Source organism: Cyanistes caeruleus, chromosome 2, assembly GCF_971803275.1.
Source record: "Cyanistes caeruleus chromosome 2, bCyaCae1.hap1.1, whole genome shotgun sequence".
NCBI lineage: Eukaryota > Metazoa > Chordata > Aves > Passeriformes > Paridae > Cyanistes > Cyanistes caeruleus.
This window is the reverse complement of record NC_141702.1, coordinates 14770005-14794889: the sequence shown is the minus strand read 5'-3', so window position 1 is coordinate 14794889 and position 24885 is coordinate 14770005. Positions and strand designations below refer to the sequence as shown.

At 42.8% G+C, this 24885-nt stretch overlaps 3 protein-coding genes across 7 annotated transcripts in view; 1 reads left to right on the top strand and 2 right to left on the bottom strand.

The window, feature by feature from the left end:
• NOL10 (nucleolar protein 10) overlaps window positions 1-453 on the bottom strand; it is a 48887-nt gene extending 48434 nt beyond the window's left edge. The window contains exon 1 of one of the 2 annotated variants that reach the window (XM_086875868.1): window positions 20-453. In XM_086875868.1, the coding sequence (XP_086731994.1) occupies window positions 20-85 (66 nt within the window). In that variant the 5' untranslated portion in view covers window positions 86-453. The remainder of the gene's footprint in view (window positions 1-19) is intronic. The other variant, XM_086875867.1, reaches the window with a different exon arrangement.
• On the top strand, window positions 24-23183 carry ATP6V1C2 (ATPase H+ transporting V1 subunit C2). 4 transcript variants are annotated; one of them, XM_023922593.2, is made up of 14 exons: window positions 615-853; window positions 4957-5174; window positions 6314-6381; window positions 11692-11777; window positions 12354-12383; window positions 15827-15921; window positions 16609-16700; window positions 18313-18411; window positions 19463-19531; window positions 20438-20530; window positions 20934-21027; window positions 21328-21425; window positions 21845-21974; window positions 22785-23183. In XM_023922593.2, exons 2-14 carry the CDS (start codon window positions 5046-5048, stop codon window positions 22878-22880), a joined length of 1179 nt encoding a protein of 392 aa, XP_023778361.1. In that variant the 5' UTR covers window positions 615-853; window positions 4957-5045; the 3' UTR covers window positions 22881-23183. The 4 variants fall into 4 exon arrangements, with proteins under 4 accessions (XP_086731998.1, XP_023778361.1, XP_086731999.1 ...); XM_086875871.1 differs by lacking the exon at window positions 615-853 and adding an exon at window positions 4057-4139; XM_086875872.1 differs by lacking the exon at window positions 12354-12383 and having other exon boundaries at window positions 24-853.
• PDIA6 (protein disulfide isomerase family A member 6) overlaps window positions 23081-24885 on the bottom strand; it is a 15455-nt gene continuing 13650 nt past the window's right edge. The window contains exon 13 of the mRNA XM_086875870.1: window positions 23081-24698. Within this exon, the coding sequence (XP_086731996.1) occupies window positions 24630-24698 (69 nt within the window). The 3' untranslated portion in view covers window positions 23081-24629. The remainder of the gene's footprint in view (window positions 24699-24885) is intronic.

Here is a 24885-nt window from a genome sequence, read left to right as displayed (position 1 = left end):
TTCCCCCCGCCGCACTCACCTCCGGGAGGCTCCTGCCGGCGCTCAGGCTGTAGATCTTCACCTCGTTGAGGCTGGAGACCTGCATGGCCGCAGCTGTGCCCGCCTCTTCCCGGGCAGAGGGGAAGCGGAAGGCGAGACACTTCCGCCGTCTCGGCCTCAGCCGGCGGCTTGCGGGGCCCGGCGGGGAGCGCGGCCCGCGACCGCGGCTCTGTCCCTCCCTCACACGGGGGAAGACGGGAGAACGGGGGAAGGACAGCAAAACCGCGGGACAATAAGGTCCGCTGGCTCCGCAGCTCACAGCAAAGCTGCCCACGGGCCCCGCAGCGCGGCGCTGCCAGGACTCGGCTGTGCCGAGTGGGCTGGAGCCGGGACAGCCGTGTGCCCTCTGCCGGGGCCCGGCCTGTGTCCGGACACAGAGCCCTGTCTGCCCCTCACGAGTGTCCGTCAGGCTGTCATGTCATTCTCGATGGTTTTCATGTGAACTCCGGAAGGCAGGAGTTGTTCTGGCAGCCTTGATGGAGAAGGTTGATTTTGTCACCCTGTGGGCAGACTGTGTCTTTTAGCCATGGAAAACAGTGAGTTCTGGATTTGCTGATCAGAACCTTGCCAGGAACCACAGAAGGACACATTCTTATTGCTCTGTGGCATTGCTGTTGGAAAAAAACCCCAAAAAAACAAAAACCCCACAACATCCAGAATTCCAAGCATTCTCGTTCCAATTTACAGGAGCAAAATCAGGGACTGAAGTAGTGTACATCCAGTCCATAAGCATGATGCAGAAACAATGAAAGTCACAACTAAATTTTTAACAGTGCAGAACTCTGGCACAAAGTGCAAACTGAAGCAGTTTCAAGTAAGTCTTATGCATGGTGTTACCTGAATGATGTATCACAATAACAATATACAAATATCATTACTAAAAAGTGCTCTGTTCTGGGTTGTATTAGAGAGTTTTAGAGCTGAGATTCCTGGGAGATGAGAACACCTAAATATCAGTACCTGTAGGATTAAGCTAGGTGTTTAAGCTCTCGTTTCAGAAAGCTAAGGCTTTACTTGCTTATGTGTAGGTTGTCTAGTGACATTTGAGATGCCATACGGTATCCAGGGCACCCGGGTGGGGCTGACACAAGATCCATGGAAAACCCAAACCTTTCTGCAGTGTAATCTGGAGGCAGGCAGGATGTGCAGGGACATCTCTGGTGGCAGTAGAAGCTGAGGCAGCTGAATCTCATCCCTGGTAGATGCAGTTAATGAAGCACGAGGAGTGTGATGCAGCAGCCACTGGGTGTCTTCTGTGGGGTCAATTTGATCAGGTTCCACAGTCTTAGAGCACCATGAGCTGTTAATAGACATTTAAAGCTGAATTGGTGAAGTCACTTTTCCACAGTTCTGGATATTGTAAGGAATCCCAGGCATTCATGGGGGGTTGGTTGATGTGACTTGGGATGTGCAGAAGACCTGTGTTATCCTAGAACACCAGCTTGAAGGCCCAACAGGATATTCCAGGGCACCTCAAAAGGCAGTCAGCAGCATCAGATGTCTGAACCCACAAGGAATTCCTAGAAGTGTAGAACACTGGAGAAAGCAGCTTTCCTTCTAGTGTCAATGTTATAATTATCTAGGTAGTTAATTCTGGTTATCTGTTTGAGAAAGTTGTCTTGGGAGATACTTCAAGTAGGGGGTTTCAATATTCTTAAAGACTGTTCAGAGGCAGAGTTTTGCTCCCTCAGTGTGGCACCTGAAGAAGTACTCACTAATACTGAGAGACAAAGTCACAGAAAAGTTCATTGCTTTGGTGGATCAAAGGGAGCAGAAAGACACGTGATGATCATGAGGGAATTAGACAGCTCTGAGATCACATGGCATCACATGCAGAGCCAGCCAGGGAAATGAGCTGCCAGAGCTGTGTTACCACCAGACTGCAGCACTTGTCCCACAGCATGTGCTGCCTGCTCTTTCCCCTCCACCACTGCCTCATCTTAAAAATACGTAATGAGGTAAAAAGAAAAAAGTTTGAAAAGTCACAGTAAACTGAGAAAATATGGTAATAGAAAACATTCAACAGGACATTGCTTAGACATTAACATTGTGTTTTCTTGGATATTTTCTTTTAAAACAATAAGTTTAAGCATTAAATATTTCACTTTAATGATAGTAAAAATGCCATATTAAAAAGAAAAATGGCATTTCTGCTATAAAAATGTTCAGGAATTAAGTAGTGTCTACTGAAGAATCCAGAAATCCAACAACTCTACAGCTTGGATTTTACCTTATTTGTTATAACATCCATGTGTACAGAAAAACATTCCTAAAATCTAGCACCACTGCAGCAAGAAACTTTTCTCATCTGTTAGCCCTACTTTCAACTTACATGATTCTAAATTTAAGGAGATTATGGGAATGTAGCATTTCTAAAATTAATCATGCAAAGCATTTCCACAGCTTGAGACTGCAGCAAGGATCCAGTGAAAACAGTTTCTTGGTTTGAGATGGGAAAGAACTCCCTTATCTAGGTGACCAGGTCTACTGTACATTTCTGACCTGAAAGCTGTGGGTAAAGATATAAGATGTAGATATTTAAAAATCAGTTAAGTATGTTTTCATTATTAAAATGTATAGTCTAAGGAGACAAACAAAAAAGAAGGATTAGACAAGATGGCATTCAGATGAATGCCATCTCACAGATCAATATGTTCATTTTTTTCCCATAACTTCTGGAAAACCCTTTATCATGCCCTAGGGGACACTATGATTGAAAAGAATTAGAATCACAGCAGTTATGAGAACTGAATATTTAATTAGCCCAGAAATTAAAAAAAAGCAAAACAAAAAACCCAAAAAACAAAACAAACAAAAAAGCAAACAAAAAAACCCCATGAAATGGTTATTTCAGCTACAAACATCAGTGTCTTTTTCTGGAGTACTTTCAGTAGAGACTCTCCTCCTCCACACATGTATTGCTTTTTTATATATCACTAAAAATGTTAAAGAGAAGCAAAGGAAGATGAATCCTTGGCTAACCTAAAGAACCTATAAATTTAGGGCCTTAAGACCTTGACCAACACATTAGCTACCTAAAGCATGATTTACATGGCATCATTCGGGATGCCTTGCATCAGCTGCTTCTTCCTAGAGCTGAAGACACCTAAGTCTTTTAGGGGTCTTCATTTAAGGTTCTTGGACATGTCAAGAGCTCTTCTTCTATGCATGACCAGACCTACCTGGCCCCAGCATCTCAAACCCTCTCAGTTTATGACAGGTTGTGTAGAAAACTAAGAGCATCCTTCTGTTTAATTTCTTGTAGGGGCTTCATTTACTTTTGCTACAGAGAAACATGAGTTAAAAATACCCCATTTTTTTAAAGAAAATAAGCCCCCGATATTAGCAGAGACTGCCTTAGTGCTGGATGACAGCACAGGAATTGGATCACTCAACTGGAAGGTGAGAACTGGAAAACCCCCAACAAGGGGCCTTGACTCTTGCAGAGATGCCTCTCAGAGGCAGGTACCGGGTGTTTAGACACTTGCTACCTTCAGAGCATGCCTGGAATTAGAAATGCCTGGAGCACATAATTCCACACAATCTGTGAAATACTCCCAAATGTCTTAATCAAGCTTATGGCAATGTAAGACAAGATTAAGATTTGGTAAGGACTAAAAGCAGCAGCTACACATGAAGGAAGAAGCTTCACCAGGAATGTAAGCATCACTATTTTGCAGACTCCTGCACTGCATATTTGTTAAATAAAGCACTCAGGGAAGTCCCGGAAACAAGAGTTTCTTAGAAGTTTCTTTAATTATTCCAAAACCTTCAGATTTGCTAAAGGTAGTCAATGTTTAATAAAAACAAATGGCGTCTGCATTATTTGCACCAGTTCAAAAGACAGAAGAAGATGCAAAGCTGCCCTAGTCAGAGCTGTGACAGAGCTTTTAGGTCACCAGGCGCAGCAGCCCGCTGCGCTCCGGGAGCTCCCTGACCCAACCCGCGGATGCTGCGGCCGCCCCGCGCCTGGCTCCGCTCCGCCCCGACCCTGCCCGGCCGCCGCTCCGGGCATGTCCGCGCCGGGAGCCGCCGGGAGCGGCGCGGGCACGGGCAGCGGCGCCTGCGGGCACGGCAGGGGCAGGGGAGGCAGCGGGCAGGTAAAGCAGCGGGCAGGTGACACAGCGGGCAGGAGAGGCAGCGGTCAGTGCCCCGCGGAGCCCCCCACAGCCGTGCTGGCAGCGCTGGGGCACGGCGGGCCCGGCGCGGGGGCCGAGGACCGCAGCTGCCCCGTCCCGCGCAGCTGGGAGCGAGGGCGGCCGGCGGGGATGCTCCGCGGGAGCTCTCGGGGAGGAACGGAGGATTGCGGTCTGGTGCCAGCTACTCGCTCTTCTGCCCTTACCTCTTCGCTTCCCTCTAGTAGTTGTCCCTCTATTCTCGCCACACTTCCATCTGTGTGGCTCTGCCGATACCGTCCCTGTACGCCAGGACTTGCCTTCCTCCAGCTCCTTCCTAACGAGGCGATAGGACTTCCCTATCTTGGGAAGAAAAAACATAGAGGAGAGCAAAATTCCGTCTTGCCAGTGGTATCTTTTGCAGCCTCTGTGCTCAGCAGAGGTCTTCCTTTCATTTTTCCTTGCAAATGTCCAACAATTTGAGATAGAATATTTATCAAGCAGAAATTCTTTATTACATTTGGGTGGTTCGGTGAAGCCCCCAAGCTCCCCAATAGGCACTGAAGTTAAAGTGCAAGGCAAATGGAACAGGCTGGGAGGGAAAAGGGGAGGAGAAAGCTTCATTTCTTCAGGCAGAAACTGGATGGAGCAATCCTAAGAAGGAAGGAACAGCCACACTCTTTCCGTGACATTCTGGAGAAGGTCATGTTCCATTTCGGCCTGAGACACAGAACTGACTCACTCTCCTGGTGTTTCTGAAGAAAAGAAATCAGTGATCTGTTCTAACTCTTTCTGTTCTTAGGGAAGAACACATTTTGTGTGGTGCTCTTTTAGCCACTTACCTGCTTTGAGTTTCTACAGTGACCAGCAGTGAAGGGAAAATATTAGATCATGTCGGAGTTCTGGCTAATTTCTGCTCCGGGAGACAAAACAAATCTGCAGGCATGGGAGAGAATGAACACTGTGACATCTAAATCCAACCTGTCCAGCAACAGTAAATTCCATATTCCAGACTTAAAGGTAAGTGAGGAAGGGGTTTGTGTATGGGCAATACAGCAGCATTGGCTGGGGCTAAATTTGGGATAAATATGGAATTTATCATTTGGGATAATGTGCAGACAGTAGAAGGAGACTGTGGTTAGGGGATGAGTTGTGTTCAGTCAACTGAAAACTGATCAGAGAGAAATAAGTAATTGTGCTTGAAGCTGAGCTTCACATTGGAAGTGTACACGTATAAGGAACATGAGTTGTTGAATATGTTATTCATGACATATTCATATATGAATATGTTGAGATGTTAAATAACTGATCTATTGCATTCCATGTACAATTTGCTCCTAGTCATCAAAGTAATACATGCATTGCTAATGCTGACTATCCACAGCCATGGCAGCAAGATTACTGACAGATAAAAGACTTGCTTTTTTGTATGCACACCTGAGATTGATATGATTTTTATCATCCATGGACCTTATTTTTACCATCTGTGGACCTTACCCCACTGGGGTTGGTGAGTCTTCTTACGTTGAAGGAGGTAAAGCATTTGGAGTATCTGAAGATGCCCATTTGCATCCTATTTGTTCTACATAAAATTTGTTTCTTCTCCCTTAGATTGACCCTACACAATGTTGAGCTGACAACATTACACGAAAAGGTTTGGCAATATGCTGCAATACCATAAATACAGTGATTCAAAAAGCAGATGTTGGTCAGAAATGACATTGTGAGAGACTTGCTTTGGTAATAACAGAGAACACAGACAGACACCCCCTTTTGAATAAGTGCTGCTTCCCTTTGTTCTCTCAGTACATCTGACTTGTTTGTTTATGTGCTTTATTTGTGTGCATTTCCAGTCACTGTTTTGTCTGGTTGAAGACTATTCTATGCAGCTTGATGATAGAGGATGAAGTGAAAACAGGAAGAAAGACACTGATGTGTAATCTTGAGACTACACATACTTTTTTCCTTTATTGGAAAGGGATTTTTATGCCCTAGTTCTTGGGTAAAGGAATTGCTACTATTTTCCACCAAGTAAATAAAGGTCTGCCAAACTGTTGAATTCACATGTACTGAGGACAAGTCAGTCTCCTTAAGTCTCTGCCTACAAAAGCCTTAGACAGAATTGTGGATCTTTCACCTAATTCTCATCTTTTACGCAGGTTGGCACACTGGATGCTCTTGTTGGTCTGTCAGATGAGTTGGGAAAACTTGATAGCTTTGCTGAAAGGTAAAATAGATCTTATTTATCACCTACAAATGAGAAATGTCATTGTTTTTATGGGATGATATGTCCTTGTGTTCACCTCGGACTGACTCAGTTCAGCCTGGACTACAACTGGACTAAAGTGGTTAGGCTTTGTTTAACCCCTCTGTTGACTGTCATGGAGTTATCACAAAGTAAGGACCATTCCTTAAAATTTAGCTGAATAGCAGCTTTGTCAGCACAGTAATCCATTCAAATGGCACTGCTAGGGAAGCTGTTTCTCATAAGGAAACTGCTTCAAATGGTGGGTAGTAGGGTTATTTCGTTCTGTTTTGTGCTTTTGTTTTTGTTTTAAGGAATATCCTCCCATCTCATCCAGAAACTTGATAAAACAACACTTAGAGAATGTGAAGCCCTTCCTGATTTTGTTTTGACAGAATATTTCTATTGAACCTTTTATTCCTTTTCAACTACGTAAAGGATTTTTAAGGATTATATTCTTTTGAATGAAGTCCAGACCTCTCCCTCTCAGGCTTTTAAACTCCTTAAAAAACACAATATTGACTCATATTGCATCAAACCTAATTAAGCAAAGACTCACATGATCTTCTTGCTGACAATTGGCAAGTTTGTCTTGGGACAAACTGACCTGGTGTACAAAAGAATGATGTGCAAGCTGAGAAAATGCTAGGTTTTAAGATAGTATATGGCACAAGGTAGACTTTGAGGCAGTGAAGGTTTAAGCTGCTGGGTTTTCTGCTTTGTTCTATTTTTTTGCTTTGGCAGCTTACCTTACACGTGGTTTTGGTCACAGAGACATGCATTAGCTTTGGGTCTTTTTGTCTTTTTTCTCCCAGTCCGGACTGATAAGCATTTTCTTTTGTCTAAATATGCTCAATCCTTTCATAGATCTTTGTGTGGCAGTTGCAAAGATATACAGAAACCCTGATATAAACTGTTTGCATCTATGCTAGGCAGTTCAGGTAAAAGTTGGTCTGCTAGAATACATTTCTCCATAGTTTTGTTTTTTTTTTTTTTTTCTGATTGTACTGATGCTACATAAGGGTTGTATTAGAATGACTGCATCTGATAGATAATTCTGGGTTGCACACAAGATTGATCTTTTAGAATCATAGAATATGATTCATATCTTGAGTTGAAACAGACCTATTACGATCATTGAGTCCAACACCCTGCTCCTCACAGGACTACCTAGAACTAAACTATACTGCTTTTCTGTGACTTCAAGCAAGACAGAGCAACTTAATTTATCAACAAAACCACCTCCATTGTGACCCTGCCAAAAATACTGCCCCGTATTCTTTGTAGCATGTTCCAGCTTCTTCTTCACTTGCAGAAATTCTTGAGGAAGTGGAAATGGGGGCAAATTTGGGGAGAGACAGTGCCGATACATGCTGTCTGTTCTAATGGAAAGTGTTCGATGATCCCTGTGGATTTCTTCCAACTCAGAATATTCTGTGATTCTGTGTCTCTAGTCAGGGTGGCAGATAGGATTCTGTGTGATCTGGGTTTGAGGGCTTCCAGAAATCATCAGAACTGATTTTTCAGAAAGGCATAACTAATTTCCAGGTTTGTTATGAGTTAGGACTTCTGAAAAGCTGACTGCAGAATCCATGTAAGACCATGGAAGGCAGTTAGAAGTGAAATATCTGTTGGAGCTCCTTAGGCTCACTGACTCCTTCTGTTATCTTTGTCTGTACTTGCCAGCACGATACAGCTGCCTGCTCAAGCTGAACACCACTTCACTAATTGTCCTTTTAATGCCAGTAATGACTCTTACCCTCTGATGGGCTCTAGGCATGGAGCAGGAGGGTCAGTGAGGCCCACTGTAATCTGCTGAGGCAAGGACTCTTCCTGTTTATCTCATTTGCCCGTCAAGATAGGCAACCATTAAGATTTAAATATAAGAAAGAGGTTTTGAAAAATAATAAAAATGCATTAGAGTAGTAACATTCAAGTAGTAACAGAAAATAACAGAATAATCGAAGGTATTAGCAGATTGAATCCCACAAGGATATACAAAATAATTTTGTATTAAATAAATCCCTCAGGTTTTATGTCTGCATTGTGATTCAAGGGTTAAAATGCCAAGCACTTGCACTTGGTTGAAGTAAATGGCATCCAGAGGGTTACAAGCCTTCTTCAGATGACCTGAGCATTTATATTCCTGGTCCCGTGAAAGAGCTGCCTGCTGAACTGTTGCTGGATAAACACAGCTGCCAGTAATGCCAGGCAGCACAAACCTGTCAGCACTGCCTCCTGCCAGGACAGCAGAGAAGGGGCAAGAGTTTGCAGGAGCTATTGTTTCCACATACTTTTATTATTTATTTACACAGGGAGGAGGAGTGTTTTTCCATGTCATCCTGTGGTAGCATGGAGCTCTCTCAAAAGCTGGCAGTCTCCTGGGTCACTCTTACCCGGGGGTTCTCTCTGCTCCTCGGTCAGTGGCATACTTGGGAGTGGCCTCAGATTGCAGGACTTCTGCTCCCTGCGGTATTTCAGAGGCCTGATGGATAGCAACCTTTCTTTCTCACTATCACTTAAAGAGTGCTAGACTTTTTTTTTTTTTTGGGGAGCTAATGACATGGCAGGGTTGCAATCAGACTGCAGAGGCAAAACATCACAGTCTCAAGACATAATAGTAGGTTAAATGGAGTTATTCCCTTTATAGATTTTTATTACTAACTTCTTGAAGCAGTTTTGCTGAAACTCTTTATAATGCATCATTTGATCATGACATTTGCTCAAGATGGGATTCATCTCATCTAAAGGCAGAGATCTGATGGTTGGCTGTGAAAGCTTCCCATTGTTGGATGTCAGTGTAGTCAGTGGGGTTCCTCCAGGAGTCTAATTCCTGTCATTTGTCCCAGACATCAGTGGTGTGGAGGGGGTGGGTTCTGTCTGCACAGGAAGTGTATTGGGTGAGTGAATCCCGCTTGCATGTCACAGGATGTGCACAGAGGCTAAGGCAGGACTGGAGAACATTCCTCTGGCACAGTGTATTACACATGATGTGTCTGTATCCTGCTGCAGGGACCAAGGGATGTGTGGGTGGGAGGAGAGCCAAGCCCTGCCTGGGCAGGTAGGACTGTCAGGTGCATGAGAGCACACACCTGTCCCACCCTTTGTATCCATGGAGAAAGGCCAGAGCTGTCTCCCACCTGTCAGGTCAGCCACCAGATGCACTCAAGAGTAGTGAAAACAGCTCAGGCCCTTTGGAGAAGCACCTGGTTTACACCTGTTCCTTTGAACTACTTTCTCTATAATGTCTTTAACCTTCTGTTATGGTTTTACCAACGCTGTCTTGTTGCCTTTGAGTCCTTTGGGCTCTCTGAGCATTGTGAAGGAGACAAAAACCAGCTCTATTTACAAGCTGAAATTTGCAGAAATGCTTGGCAAGGTTGCAATTGTCAGGGAACCTCTGTCTGGATCCCTCAAGCCCCCCACAGCCTGAGTGTGGGCAACACGTGCTGTACTCCAGCAACCCCCAGCTGCTGCCGGGTCCCTACGGGGCTGCAGCCAGGTGGTGAAATCTGCAGCAGCTCTGAGAAGGGATGTGAACTGGAGCACAGTGGTATAGATTCCTCCTACAGGCACTCTGAACTGCGCCTGTCCAGGGTCATGAGAAGAATGATTTGGGTTGAAAGGGTACTTTAGAGATCCTCTAGTTCCAACGTCCTGCCATTGGCAGGAACATCTTTCATTAGACCAAGCTGCTCAAAGCCCTATACAACCTGGCCTTGAATGCTTCCAGGGGCTGGACATCCACAACTTCCCTGTGAAACCTGTGCTAGTGCCTCATCACTAGCACAGTGATTTATATTTTATATTTTATATTTATATTTTATATTTTTTTTAATATTTTTTTTGTAGTAAAAAAATTATTTTTTTATGTCCAGTCAAAATCTACTCTTAGTTTAAAAGTGTTGCCTCTTGTCCTGTCACTACAGGCACTGGTAAAAAGCCTCTGACCAACTTTCTTATAAGAGCCCTTTATATACTGAAAGGTGACAAGAAGATCTTCTCTTCTTCAGACTGAATTTATCCCAAACAACACAAGTTTTGAGTACTGCCTTCTTGACAACATCAGAAATCTGATTTTTCCTACCTGTAATAGGACTGGAAAACCTTTCCCAAGACTCTAAGTTTCTTCATAATAACAGAGATAGATGCAATTGCTTTGCAGCACATGAAAGAAAAATCCTCTTCTCTGATGCTTTCCTGGTATCTATACCTGGCCCAAAGTCCCTTCCCTGCTCTTGAAAACCACGGGATTGGTCACAGCAACACATCTTGTCCAAACACTGTAGATACCCTTTCAGTCTCCAGCTCATCTGCAGCTATAGTAGTCTCCCCTCAGTAAGGAAAGATAAATGAAGCAGAAATGAAGCCTGCTGTTACACTCTCTGTCACAATGCCAAGGATTGTGTCCACTTCATGTCTCTGCTAGTTTAATGGTCAGGTGTAGCTGCTGGGTTTTTTACAAAGTGTAGTCAACCTAGGACAGCTAGGGAACTGCAGGCCAAATTCTGTGAATATTTTTGAGTGTAAAACGATACTTAAATAACCAGAAAGTCTCTCAGCCTGTGTGAGACAGGTGCTTTGACTAGAGACAAGGGGAGCTACTGCTAGAGGGACTTGATTAATCCATTTCTTAAAATAAGCAAAGAATAAGTGGCACAGTGGAGACAGTGTTCTCTAGGAGGGTCTCTCTACAAATCACTACTCTGAATTGGACAGAAGGATTTGAATCTAGTTCTCCTACACCTTAAAGGGGTGTCTTGTTCACCATGCTAAAAGAGAAGAGAGAAAGAGTCCTGTAAACAAAAGGAATAAGAAAAAAAAAAATCCCCATCAAGCAAGATAACACTGCTATTTTCCCTTGAGTATTTTCTGAGAACCTTTTCTCAGTGAACTCTAAGGACTTTTGTAGCATCCTATGGAACAGATCTTCAGTCAATGTATGTAATCTCCTTTCCCTAAATTTCCTTGGGGGTTTTAAACATGAGTTTCTCACCTTTCTTGCCTTCTGGTTTCTGCTATGTGTATAATGAGTGTACAGAAGACTGAATCTTGATCTTTTGTAAGTCCAGAGCACAGGCAAAATGACATTATTTATGTTTTTGCCAAGATCAGTGTATTTAAAGGGTCTGCATTGTGTCCTAGATTTTTTTATTTTTCAACATCTGAATTGCAAACTAACCTGCTCTGTTTCAGAAGTGTTTTATTTGGGTATTTCTGTGTTTATCAGATCACTGTGAATCTGTTTTGTAATAATTTTGTTTCTTCACTAACAAAGTTTCTCTTGTTAAGTGTAATAAGGAAAATAGCCCAGTACATAGGAGAAGTTATGGAAGACTCAAAAGATAAAGTCCAGGAAAACCTTCTGGCCAATGGAGGTAGGTGCTGTGAATGTGGGGGTTTAAATGCATTGATGCTGCTTTTGCTTGCTTCAGAATATGAGTGTGTGGAATTGAAACACACACACTTTAGAAAGGACAATCACCAGCGACATTTTATAAGAACATGTCTAGCCTGCTCCCATTTTTCTCAGCAGAAGCTAACTTTGGAGTGAAGATGAAAGTAAGAGACATCCTTGTTCACTCCTAAGATGACCTAGCACATTTCTGTGCCCTGACTGGGCTTGACTTCTTAAGGGCACCTAAATCTCATTCTGTATGGCTGTGTGTCAACTATCAGTGATCTGTCAGTAATTTGCATACCCCAGTTATTCTGGAAAAATACAATAAAATTGGATGTGGTATGCATGCTGATTACAGACTTGCAGCATAATGCTTTTGGATAAACAAAGAGTGTACACTCCATTTCCCTTTTCTGCAATGTTGTACTTCAGACCTGTATTAGTAAAGGATGGGGAGGAAGTTCTCTTAGAAATGTCCTTGAATTATATAAAACTGATATTTGATGGGCGCAACTGTTTGAGAAATACAATAATCACACTTACTGTGTTTCAGGGCTAAAGGATAAAATGAAATGTCTCCAAAGTATGTTGAGAACTGATGGTTGTGGTGTTGTTGCATGCATTTGTGTATATTAGTGCTAGACACAAGTCTTGGTCTGGTTGTAGAGATACAGTGATCAGGTTACGATGGATTTCTCAAGTAACAACCTCGTAGCTTGATCACGATATCCCTATGACTTGAGTAACAACAGGTTTTGTTAATTTTTTTTTTTCCCCTTTTTACACCATTTTTTTCCCTATCAGCTCTGCATGTGTTGTATTAGAAGGATATGGAAATTACATGCATGTCTTACTAATTTCCTCTGTCTGGGTTTGGTCATCTAAACAAATCATATTGAATTAGGACATTGACCTTTTTAAAATTATTGACTGTGTCTTAAAAAATGAAGTCAGCTTTAGTATATGAGGACTCCTCTAATATTCCAGTGTCAGTCTTCATAAGCATCAGCAACTTTACTGTACCAATTCTTCCTCCTTCCCTTTCTGATTAGCAAAAGAACTATAAAGTTGAAGACTTCCTTGAGGTTGTGAGATCAGAAACAAAATTATAAGGCACAATTTCTTGCTGCGTTGTCCTGTTTCATACTGTTCGACCATACCAAGATGGCTTTAAGTAACACTGACTGTAGCTCACTTGTATATAACCCCCAAAACAGTTTGGTCGTGGCTGTGTGTCTAAAAAGTTTTTTGCTATATTTGTAGGAAAAAAATTGCAAAGTAGTAAAAAATACATCACTTTTAGTTACATGAACTTGCACACACACGCATACACAGACACTCAAGTTTCCAGTGGATAATGCTTGAAAGCAGCCACATGCAAATTTCTCTCTTATAGAGGGAAATGTGTGCTTGTGTAATATAGAAACTTTTAATATATCATTACAGCATAAACAACCTTTCTTGAAATGTAAGTAAAGCTTTTCTTCAAAGATCCATACCAAATTTTCATCCATTTATGGAAATGTTAAACCTAAATTAATATTAAAATTTGGTAAATGGTGGAATAATTCCATTCTTTATCGTAAGCCCAAAACAAAGCAAAATGGGAAAAATAACAGTTTTGAAGAAATAAGTGTTTTGGAGAGGAAGTATTTAACATTGCATTTTAGAGCTGGGTGTGTAAGTTAGTTTATGAGACATTCAGGCTGTGGGCTCCCTGGGCAGCTGTGAGCTGGTAGGAATCGTCTGTCCTGGGTGGGCAGCTTTGTGAAGCCTTTTGGAAGTGACTCGATAGGTTCCTAAATGAGGGATGCCATTCCAGGAGCATCAGGGTGCTGGGGCTGCTTGGCATTTTAAACACAGCTCTGCTAGTGTGTTGACAGTAGTTTGTGCCATCCCCAAGGTTAGGCTGCTTAACTCACCTGCACCAGTGCCAGCTAGCAGGTTCTCAGGAGTGAGCTTGAGAAACCGGGCTGAGAACTCATGCTGTGTTCAACTGGCCAGCATTTGGATCCTGCTGAGATTCAAGAAATGTGAGGATAGAAAGGCCATGTGAAATTCTTCAGGGAACTTTTATCTCTCTTCAGCTATAAATAGGTCAGTGTCTGCCTTTAAAGAGCCTGTCTGCAAAGCCTATACACATGAGCTTAGAAGAGAGGCAGCAGGGTGAAATCTTTGTGTTCTGTACCCCATGCTGAAATGCTGTGTGGACTTTGTTGCTGAAGTGTTTTTGACCTCTCTGCCTTCCCCACAGAGATCACAAGCAAGCATCAACGGAGAGCTGTGCATGCAGCAGCTGTGTCATAGCTCTCCCAATCTTCTGCAGTTTTGCCCCTTTTCTACACCCTCCCTGTACAGAATTTGCTTGTTCCTGATCAGATATTAGCAGGAAGGGTTGGATCTTTGCCCTATGACTCTTGTCCATTGGATGTGGGGGACACTGACACAGCTGTGGTTTTCAAAGAGGGGGAGAACACTGCCAAGGCAAGTGCTCTCTGCCTTCCAGGCAGTTTATCTCTTGCTAAGAAGCCTATTTCTCCTAACATAAGACTTTCCATGCTTTGGAAATCTAATAGGGTAAACTGACTCTGTTGTGGGGTGAGAGAAGCCCATGGAAAGGGTAGTGCTGTCCTGCCAAGGGTGTTCAGTATCACATGAGACTGCAGAATACCCTCAGCCTGGTAGTATGGCAATTGCACAGTTTTTCACATTCCTTCTCCTGCATCTTGGTTCATAAAGTTTTTCTCTAAACCTCAAAGTAGACCATAAGAAATTGTGCTCAGACCTTGCTGTGGGACTGAATTCACTCCCTGAACAAGGCAGCAAAGAACACTGAAGGGCCCCAGCATGCATGTCCTTTTACTTAGCACCTTGAGCTTGTTTTGTTCCCTATCACCTTAGAGCAACTTCCCAGACATTCTCCATTTTTACCCTCCTGGTCTGGAAGGTAGCCCACCCTTTAGGTGACAGTGCTTCTGGCTTCTTTTCTAGACCTTGAGACCCTGCCTTCTGCCTTCCCCTTGTCTCCCTAACCTTCTGGGGGGCAGTCCCAGCCCATCTTGTTGTGGCAGAATGCATGACTTTGCTCCATCCTATAAAGGTCTGCAAGAGCACTATGTAGTGGTGTGTTCAACATCCAAAGGCCCTCAGGACTCAGACAAAGAGCTGTTTGATTTAATGAGCTGCTGGAGGAGAATTCCTTATTGGGCACCATTAAGTACTCAGCCTAAATTTTTTCTAACATCAAGAACCCTCGATCTTCAAACAGTGAAACAGGAATATCTTGTTCTAGGGGCTGTTTGTTGTATGCATTAATTTCCCCTTCATTCTGGAAGGAAGCCCTGGGTTCCTGTGGTCCAAGGGTGCCTTGTTTTGGGGGTTGCATGCACAGACCCTTGCTGTGAATTTCTGTTCTTGGATGCTGTGATTGGATTTATGTAATATATAGTCTCTAGCTTAGTGTAAAATGGAGACCTCTGTGTGCAGTCTATGAGGAATTCCTCATCACACCTGCATTTGTTTGATTTCTAGTGAGCTTTTGACTGAATCACAGAGAAGTGACATCTGCTATGCTCTCAATACCTTTGAGCAAGCTCTCAGCAACCCTGAATATTACTGCTGATCCTCGGCACAAAATATTTTTCTGATAGCTGTTGTTGGGATTAAATTCAGGCATATTGCAGAAATCAAGACTGAGATTACACAAAACTGTTTTACTGTGAAAAAGAATAGCTGTACACTGCTGTGTCCCACTGATACAGATAATTTTACACTTTTTCTGTACTGTTAGGTGCAATGCAGAAAAGATTTTTGGTTTGGGGATGTTTAAGAAGTTGATTAGATTGGGCATAGGATCTGAGCATATTTGCTCTAGATAAAATCTCTATAATAATTGAGAGGTGGGCTTCTAGTTAACACTCTAAAGTTAATCAAAGCTATGCCTAAGCTATAGTGGGGACTACTTCTCAAACCTTGACCTGCCATCTGATACACTATCTGCCTTCATGCATCTCTTTGCATTTTCAGTTGACCTAATTAGCTACTTGACACGGTTTGAGTGGGACATGGCCAAATATCCCATAAAGCAGCCACTGAAGAATATATCAGAAGCATTAACAAAGGTAAATTGTACTCATGATTTTAAGATGTCATCATGGGAACGCATGTCTTTTGGCTGTTTGTGATTCTTTCTCTCATGGCAGTCAGTGGGAGCTTTACCTTTGGTTTGAGCAGGAACAATTTAAGAAGCAAACACTTTGTACTGAAGCAGTTGATATTATTTTAATTTCTCTGCAATAATAATGATACATATATTGAAACCTATTCAGTCTGTAAGTATATGGCACTTTATCAGATTCAGTAGAGTTCATTGATGTGTTTTCTGCACTTTAATCCCCTTCATTGTAATTTTCTTTTTTTTTTCATATATTGTCGTATTATTCTCCACTTTGGAGATGTTTTTTGTGAAATTGTTGGTCTGACGAATCAAATGCCTTCAGGCTGAATGAATTATTTACATTGTCAGTTCAGTCAGAAAGGCATGACGTGTTGTTGTTCAGTGTAGGTAACAAATAAAACCATGAACTTGCCCCTTAGGTACAGCCCTAGCACACCAACAGCAACAGCTGACTGAACACTACTTTCTACAGGGGCCTTTGCCCCAGGGGAGCTCTGGCCCCAAGCTCTCTCTCGGTGATTTTAGGGGAGCTGGCAGCTGTGTCTCTGTGTTAAGGTGCTGTAGTAGTGGGACAAAGGTGAGAACAAGGCCTCAAGCACTGCACTGACTCCCTTTTTTCACTTTGTTTTAGCAAGTGACTCAAATAGAAACAGACCTAAAGGCCCGATCAGCGGCGTACAACAACATTAAAGGAAATTTGCAAAGCCTGGAGAAGAAAACAATGTAAGTATTTTGCACAGGGGATGCTGTTGCATGGCTGAAATGAAGGCAGTGTGTGTTCACAGCTGTGCAGTGTGTTCATAGCTGTGCAGTGGACCATGTGTGTTCTGGAACAACTTTTTTCCTTTGGGACATGCTGAGCATTCAGAGACCCAGTGAAAACAGGTGGTGGGATAGCTGGTGTGGTCAGCATATTTTCAAAATAAGCTCAGGGAGACTAAGTTCCTAATAGGATTTTATTGACAGTGTGAGCAGGCAGTCTTGGAAAAAGCCAACTGTTTTGCTCTGATGTGACTTCAGGAAATCAGAAATTAATTGAACTGTGTCAGCTGGTGGATTCCTTTGCCACATGGAGCTGTGCCCCATGTTCTGAGCAGCATTTGCAAAGCTCCCATTGGAAACAGCTCTATCTTGCTTGATCCTGCACCTCACCAGCATACCACTTATATTTTTGTTTTCTTTCTTTCCTTCTGTTAGTTCAGGTAATGCACTGCTTGGGCTTCCCAAACGTTCTTTCTCCTGTCTTCATCTGCTTATGGTCTTTGCCTATGTCAGCGTTGATACCTGGGGGTTTTTCTAGGATATCACTGGGGAGATTGGTAAAATCCAGTAAGTAGTAAATTTAAAGAAACTTAGATGATGCTGTGCAAGCCCTCACTCAACACATGCTCATATGTGCCACTGTTCCTACTCAGGATTAGGCACAGGGCACAGGTAGCCCTGACACCACAACCACACTGGCAGCCTGCTGGCCAGGGCTCCAGCAGCATGAGGAGGGAGAAGATTGGAGACCTCGTGGCCGGGGACAATCTTCTGTCACCATTCCACCCACCTTTAAATGCCGACGACTCTGGTGTCTACAGTGCCAAATAACTTGGGTTGAACAAATATCTAGCAAAATAACTATCCAATTAGTTAATATTTAGACTGGCCCAGTGAATCTCAAACCAAAACTACTATTTTAGGTCCTTTTTCACTCCTGCCCAGTGACAGAGAGTGCAGCTCCTCTTCACACCTAGTGCTTTCCAGCCTTTATGTAGCCAGTCCTGGCTACCTACATGTCCTAGGAATTAATGTGATCAGGTGGGCTTAGTCTCCTGCAGGTTGCACCTGTATGTGACTGACTACTGCTCCTGCTGCTGTTCAGCTGGAAGTGTCTCAGTGTGCCTGCCCACAGCAGACCAGGAATGCCAGGCTGCTGTGATGGCTTAGGTCTGTACTTACATGGCTCACTCCCTGCAGCATGGTCAGGCTTCCTGAGAGAGCAGGTGCTTCCCACAAGATGTGGCAGTGACTGGGAGCAGATGTGCACTTCCCAAGTATTTACATCCTTACAGCAGCAGAACCGTGTAATTTGACATAAAGGGCATAAACTGGCCTTCTGCTAGTCACCAATATTGTGTCCTTAGTATTAGTTACTTTTTGATTCTTTTAGTTGTAGTAAAAATAATGAAACAGCCATTTCAGAAGTGTAGCTGTGTCCTTTAGCCATGTCCTTCTGGGCTTTCTTCTTCCAGTATATACTGTTAGCATTTCCACCCACAGCACAATGCCTCCAATGTTCCACTGAGGAGTTCCTGCTACTGTTATTTTTACTTTGTCTTCTTCACTGTAGGGGAAATCTGCTGACTCGGACCCTGGCAGACATTGTGCACAAAGAAGACTTTGTTCTGAATTCTGAGTATCTTATCACGCTGCTCGTCGTGGTGCCAAAGTAAGGCAACAGTGTGTGCACACACCCCGTGTGGCACTGAGTGCCAGGCCTAAGCTCCAGAACCAGGTGATACCAGGTCAGGTTGGGGCAGCACATGAGTGCCCTGACTGGGACATAGGTGGAGCCCTTAGCAAAGAAGAAAGATCAGTTTCTGCCAAGAGCAGTGCTAGCACAAAAGAGAGAGACAAAGATTGTGCCAAAGTTAGAGCAGAACAATTAACATGTAGGTTTTTCCATGGTTACTAGTGTGTTCTCAGTCTCCTGATAGGAATAGTATGAGCCAAAAGAAATGCTTACAGCAGCATAGCCAGTTTCTAAAAGGAATTAGACCTGTTCACCTCACAGTCTCTCTGCTGTCTGTGCCCTTCTAAGTGCCCATACATAGGATGACTGCTACCAATGGGGAAGTTACACCATGTTCTCCTCAGAGCCCTACACAAAACTTTTCCTTTCCATATAGCCCTGTCCCAACACACACATACAGCACCATCACTCTTCTGTCTCTGAAAACCAGGTTGCGAAAAGCTATCTAAGTTTGTTGACTTCATTATCTGAGTTTATTCACACTAAAAAGAGACTTCTCTCTTTGCAAACTCTTACCATCCCCCTGTTCCCTTTCTCACAGTGTTGGCATTCACCAGGAGTGCAGTCTAGCACCAGATCAGCTCTGGGATTGCACATAGCAGATGTAGCACACCTACCCATGGACCAGGGCAGCTTGTGCAGGTGTCCTGGAGCATGGAATACTGTGTGGGCAGTCTGGAAGTACATGCCATGTTCTTCCCACCATCAGCTTACTAATGTTGACCCTTCCTCAAGCCAAGATCCTCAGTGAAGACTGAGGGTGTAGCACTGAGGAAAGCATCTTCTCAGCTGGTGAATTGGAAGAAGAAAGGATAGGAGAGGCTTAAATGTATCTTAATGACATAACCCAGCACAAAGAGCTCAACCCTTCTAACCTAAGTTATTAGCTTAATTAACAACATATATCAACATTTGCTTTCCAGTATATAGTATTTATTTACTGTGGTTTGTTTTGTATTGCTCAAAGGTCAAGCTACCTCCAGTGGCAGAAGACCTATGAATCACTCTCAGATATGGTAGTACCTCGCTCCACCAAGTAAGTGAAATTCCAAGCTCTGTGTTTGTTTCAGTGATCCCTGTCATGATTCAGCCTCTCAAATTGGTGGATCCTGGAGGAAATCACTGGTCTAATGCATAGGCTCCACATTAACATATTTGAAATTCAAATAGAATTTAGTTTGTTGAAAGAAAGTACAGATGAAAGAAAAAGTAATTGTTTTTACAATTAGCTTGTTCCCTTTTCCAGTAATCTATTTCTTTTTACTTTCAACCAGGCTGCTGCTTCTTTTTGTGTAAAACAGGCAATTTATTATATTAATGGAGGTATAGTTCAGACACATGCAATCACATAGAGCTTTATGGAAAGTACTTTATAAAAAGATGAAAAACTAAATCTGCATTTTTAATTGCTTCCTGTTGTAGCATAGAATAATTCAGAATACTGTTATTTGCACTAGCAAAAGCCTTTCACCTCAGGTAAAAACATCTTTCACAGGACTTAAATATTCCATTGCTCAGCTCATGCAGACTATGAGATCCAGTCCAGGACACAAGAGCTGACAGTGGTGTTACCTGAAATGGAGAAGGTGGAAAGCACAGAGAAAGAAACAAGCTGTCTTGCCTACTGCCTGTCTCAAAAACACAAGTGCATGTTAAGTTGGGGGAATGATACCAGGAAACAGAAAAATCAGGCAGGCAGAATGTGTGTGTATTACAGTTGGTTCAGGAACTAAACAAATTGAGTTTTACATTGAAATAGAGTAGCCAGTGAAAGTCAAGTCATTGTTCCCTGTTTTTGTCACAGCAGCTTTCAAAAAGAAGGGCATTGTTCAGTATCATAAATGAAACTAAAAAATAATTGCAAAAGGGGCAGGTGAGGTAGGTAAAAAAGGGATGAGGGGTTTGCCATGTCAAATCACAGCAGTGGATTTCCCTCCCACAGAATGATTGCTGAGGATGCAGAGGGAGGACTCTTCACTGTGACCCTGTTTAGAAAAGTGATGGATGACTTTAAGGCTAAAGCCAGGGAGAACAGGTAAGAGGCCCTGACTGCTGGGCAGGACAAGCTAGCAAGAGATGAGGATCACGTGAGGCTTGTTGTGTGTGCAGCTTGCTGAATCCATCACTTGTTGACTGCTTGGGTTGCTCTTGGTACTAAGGCCACAGAAAGGGCAGGTTGGGAAGGAGCTGTGGTAGCAAAAGCAGCGATCCTGTTCTTGAAGCTTCAAGTTACAGATCCTGGAATTGCCCTTTTGGCTCTCATTCTGCTGACAGCAGAAAGCTGTCTTTCTAGGGGTAATTTCAACTCCCACCCCGGACATACTTTAACTTGTTAAATGGCTAGCAACTTCCCATACCTGCTTCTCCCGGCAAAAAAGAAATGAGTGTGCATATTGCTTGGACTAAGGCTTGTGAGAGCAAATGTCATTCAATTGTAGGTTCATGGTTCGAGAATTTTATTATGATGAGAAGGAACTGAAATGTGAAAAGGAAGAGCTGATGAAATTAGCTTCTGACAAGAAACAACAATATGTAAGTAGCACCTTGTGAGTTGGTGGCCCACATAGTGGCAGCCTTTGCTACCAGCATGCCTAAGCACCTCTCTCAGAAATGATTTTATGATTCCAACAGTCTCTGGTGAGTTCCATTAAAACTGGGGCATGGAAAAAATAACATGATTTGCCCAAAGTGACTCGAGTTTCTGATAGACTGGGAGCCACTATCAGGCTGCCTGGGAACTATCCCAGCAGCCCATGATGGCCTCAGTGGCAGTGTTTGCTATGGAGCTGCTTCACTCAGTGAAGGGATCACAGCACTGTTCTGTTCTCACAGGGCCCCTTACTACGCTGGCTGAAGGTGAATTTCAGTGAAGCATTTGTTGCTTGGATTCATGTGAAAGCCTTGAGAGTTTTTGTTGAATCTGTGCTGAGGTGAGTAGACACAGAGTGCAGGCAGAGGTTCCTGGGGAAGTCAAAATGTACAGCTCTTTTCCTGGTGCAGTTCCTTTGTGGGAGGAATCCTTACACACCTTGTTTTGTCTTGCTCGAGGTGTGTGCCTTACACACTTCACTCCAGGAGCTCACAGGGGACAATAAAGATGTCCACAAAAAAAGGTGACATACGAATCTGATGAAAAACGATCCTCTGGGGGCACTTACAGGGAAGGGGAAAACAAAAAGACACTATTTAGTTGACTTTTGGCTTCAAAAAGGAAATGCTTTCCAGTAAGAGGCAGCATTGTTTCTGCAACACACCACAGAGGGCATGCCTGGAGGCTGAGGAGGGAGAAAGGCACAAGCAGACAGCTGTGTCCCTTCCCAGCTGATGATCATGTATGTTGTATTCTGAGGTATGGCCTCCCTGTGAATTTCCAAGCAATGCTGCTGCAGCCAAATAGGAAATCTGTGAAGCGCCTGAGAGACGTCCTGAACCTGGTCTTCAAACACCTGGATGAAGTTGCAGCAGCAAGTATAATGGATGTATGTATTTGGACTGCAAATGCACATGCTGTAGCCTCTCTCAGCCAAATGAATTGTCCTGAACTGAACCCACTGTCCTGGGGTTAAAGCATGCATCTCCTCACATCTTGCAATGATAGCAGCCCTGGATCCAGCTCTAATCCCAGTCGGTTACAGACTGGATTAGGGTAGGCTCAGATTATGATGAAGATGCTGAGAGATTGCCTGCATGTTCTGTTGAAGCATCTGATGTTTACAGCTACCAGAACAAAATAGGTCTGCTCAGTTATGGCCACTCCTCTATATAAAAAGCTTAAAATCTACTGTAAACATTCAGATCAACACAAGCAAAAAAAATAATTTGGAACTAAATTTTAGGACTGTGATGCCTCTGTCCCCTGTAAAAGGCTGTCATTCATAAATAACCTAGATCTACAACAAGAAGCAGTACTTGCTTTCTCCTTCCCCATATCCTGAATTACAATTCAAAACAATTCAGGCTAAAGCAATAAATGAGCTAGCAGGCCTTCAAAACAGCCTAAAACCAGCAAGCACAGGTCCTACTGCATGAAGTGAGGACAGAGATGGGTTGCTGTAGAGCTGAAGCACTCTAAAATCCTCCAAGTTCATAACAGCATAGGCATGAATTCTCAATTACATTAGGCAGCCTGAAACAAGCAGCAGAGCATATTCTCTGTGGTGAATTCCCCACCTTAAGCACAGAACATACAAAGCTCCATTGCACCTGTGAGAAAGGAGCACAAAAGCAATCCCCTGCAGCTTGGGGCTGCACAGGTTTACTGGTACTAAAACCATTACTTCCTTTTGCAGCCTGGCATGGACATCCCTGGGTTACAACTGAGTAATCAAGAATACTATCCTTATGTCTATTTCAAGATTGACCTCAGTCTTCTTGACTGCAGTTAAAGAAGAATTGCTCAAGCTTCATCTATTAATTTTCAAGACTCTCATGTTACTGTAAAACAATCTTCAGCTGCTGAAAGTAAAATTAAAATGCAGATGCTGTAGCAGGATGATCTTCCTACCACTTCTAGTAATTTTTACAGTGACTACAATGTAAGTTCTCTTATTCATAGTTTTACAAAAACATATTTCAGAGGCAGAGGTACTATGGTAGTATTTATTTTTTTTTTTTTTTGGTAAATTACAAAGATGGAATATCTACTGGACTTGAAATAAAACAATTGAAAAAGTGTGGTGGCTAATGGATCTACTAGGTGTACACAGTCCTCTTTTTTCTAACAAAGCAAACTTAAAAAAAATCCAAACAGAAAAAGTAGAAAGCATTAGAGCAAAGCCCAAAGCTCCTTTAATTTAACAAAAAAAAACCCCAAAAGCTGAAGAGGAAAGATCCTCAAATGTGCTGTGGAACTTACCATAATATGACTTACAGTCCCAAGTACTCATGAGTTTAATTTTTGCAAAGATATTTCAGTTAGCAGTTCCATTACAGCTCATCTGTTGGGGTGATTTAAGAGTTGCAGCACATCTGCACAGAATTAGCAGTTACTGCTGGCTGCCCATGGTTCCAGCACTGCCTTTCACGGGGATGAGCTATGGGCAATCTCTTACAGACACCAGATGACAAATATCCTTATCATGTTATTTCCTTGAAAGAAGGGGAATCTTTCAGCTCTTTCATTCATTATTTATAAACAAGCTGATCACATGAGGGTCGCTTCACTAGACACCAATATACAAGACATGGAGAGCAATAAAATAATAGTATTTTTATTAAAAAAGCAGCAGTATCCATCCCTATTCACAGTCCTGATTCCCCTTCTAAAGGAAATAGCAATTTCAGATCAAACAATGCCAGATGGGAAGTGAAGAAATATTACCCAATTTGCTGGAGACAGCACCAGGGTGGTGTTCTGTTAGCACCTGGAAATCCTTATGCCCTAGAACATAGATTAGCTTCATCACTAATCCAGGGGAAAGACCAACTGCTCCCAGCATCTCTCATTGCAGCAGCAACCCCACTTCCATTATATTAATGATCTTATGAAGTCTGGCACAAGTAAAGAGAAAGCCCCTGAGAAGAAACAGGAAAAGGAAGACTGAAGAGCAGTTAAACTAAGATTGTCCATCTTACCAGGCTTTAGGCCAAACTGTCAAGATCTCGCAGCAAGGAGGTGGTTTAGGACTGCCCTCTGCACAAGCCTCTATTCTAAGTTCACTTTCAAGAATCATCCAAAATGGGACTGCTTGTACTATGTGCACTTTTCTTACTCTATACAAGACTAACACTGTGTGTCAAAAAATATTTTATTCTTTAATTGAAACAGAAGCTGAGCAGGTTCCACCTCCATGAAAAAAATTACAGTTAAAATTGGTTACACTAACAGCCTCCAGTAACACTCAAACAGCACATTATCAACAAAATAAAACCCAAGATGTTCCAAAGAAATATCCATGTTGTCCTCAAAATATTTGTTACACAGAATACAATCAAGTTTACTGGTTATGACAATTCATAGAATTTCTGCAATGTTTTCTTGAGATGCGTACAGTCCACTGCTGCAGTGCATCCAACAGCACAGTGTGTCATGTGCTACTTCTCCATAAAAAGGCCACTGAAATATCTGTCTGATTGTGATCCAGGCTGCAAACTGCTGCACAGTCTCTCCCAAGAAAAGAAGTTTCCTGAAGATCTCACAGCTCATCTTTATCCCAGTCATCCAGATCCACATCACTGAGATCAATGTCATCTTCAACTGGAAGCTGTTAAAAAGGGAAAGTTTTGAGTACATGCTTAGAAATGCTTAATGCCAGGAGATCCCTGAGTTGGAAAGATTCTTACTTCATCCTGAGAGTAAAGCTCTCTCCTGTAATCTCTTTCATTCAGAAAACTCCAAGTGCATTAAGCACAGGACAAGTGATCAGAGTTTAGACTAGAAAGTTGTTTTTT

Bases quoted from the DNA above. Each gene is read 5' to 3' on its own strand.
- ATP6V1C2 (XM_023922593.2), top strand. From the start codon at position 5,046: ATGTCGGAGTTCTGGCTAATTTCTGCTCCGGGAGACAAAACAAATCTG. The intron at 11,778-12,353 runs GTAGGTGCTGTG...ACTGTGTTTCAG, and splicing joins AAACCTTCTGGCCAATGGAG to GGCTAAAGGATAAAATGAAA. The intron at 16,701-18,312 runs GTAAGTATTTTG...TCTTCACTGTAG, and splicing joins AGCCTGGAGAAGAAAACAAT to GGGAAATCTGCTGACTCGGA.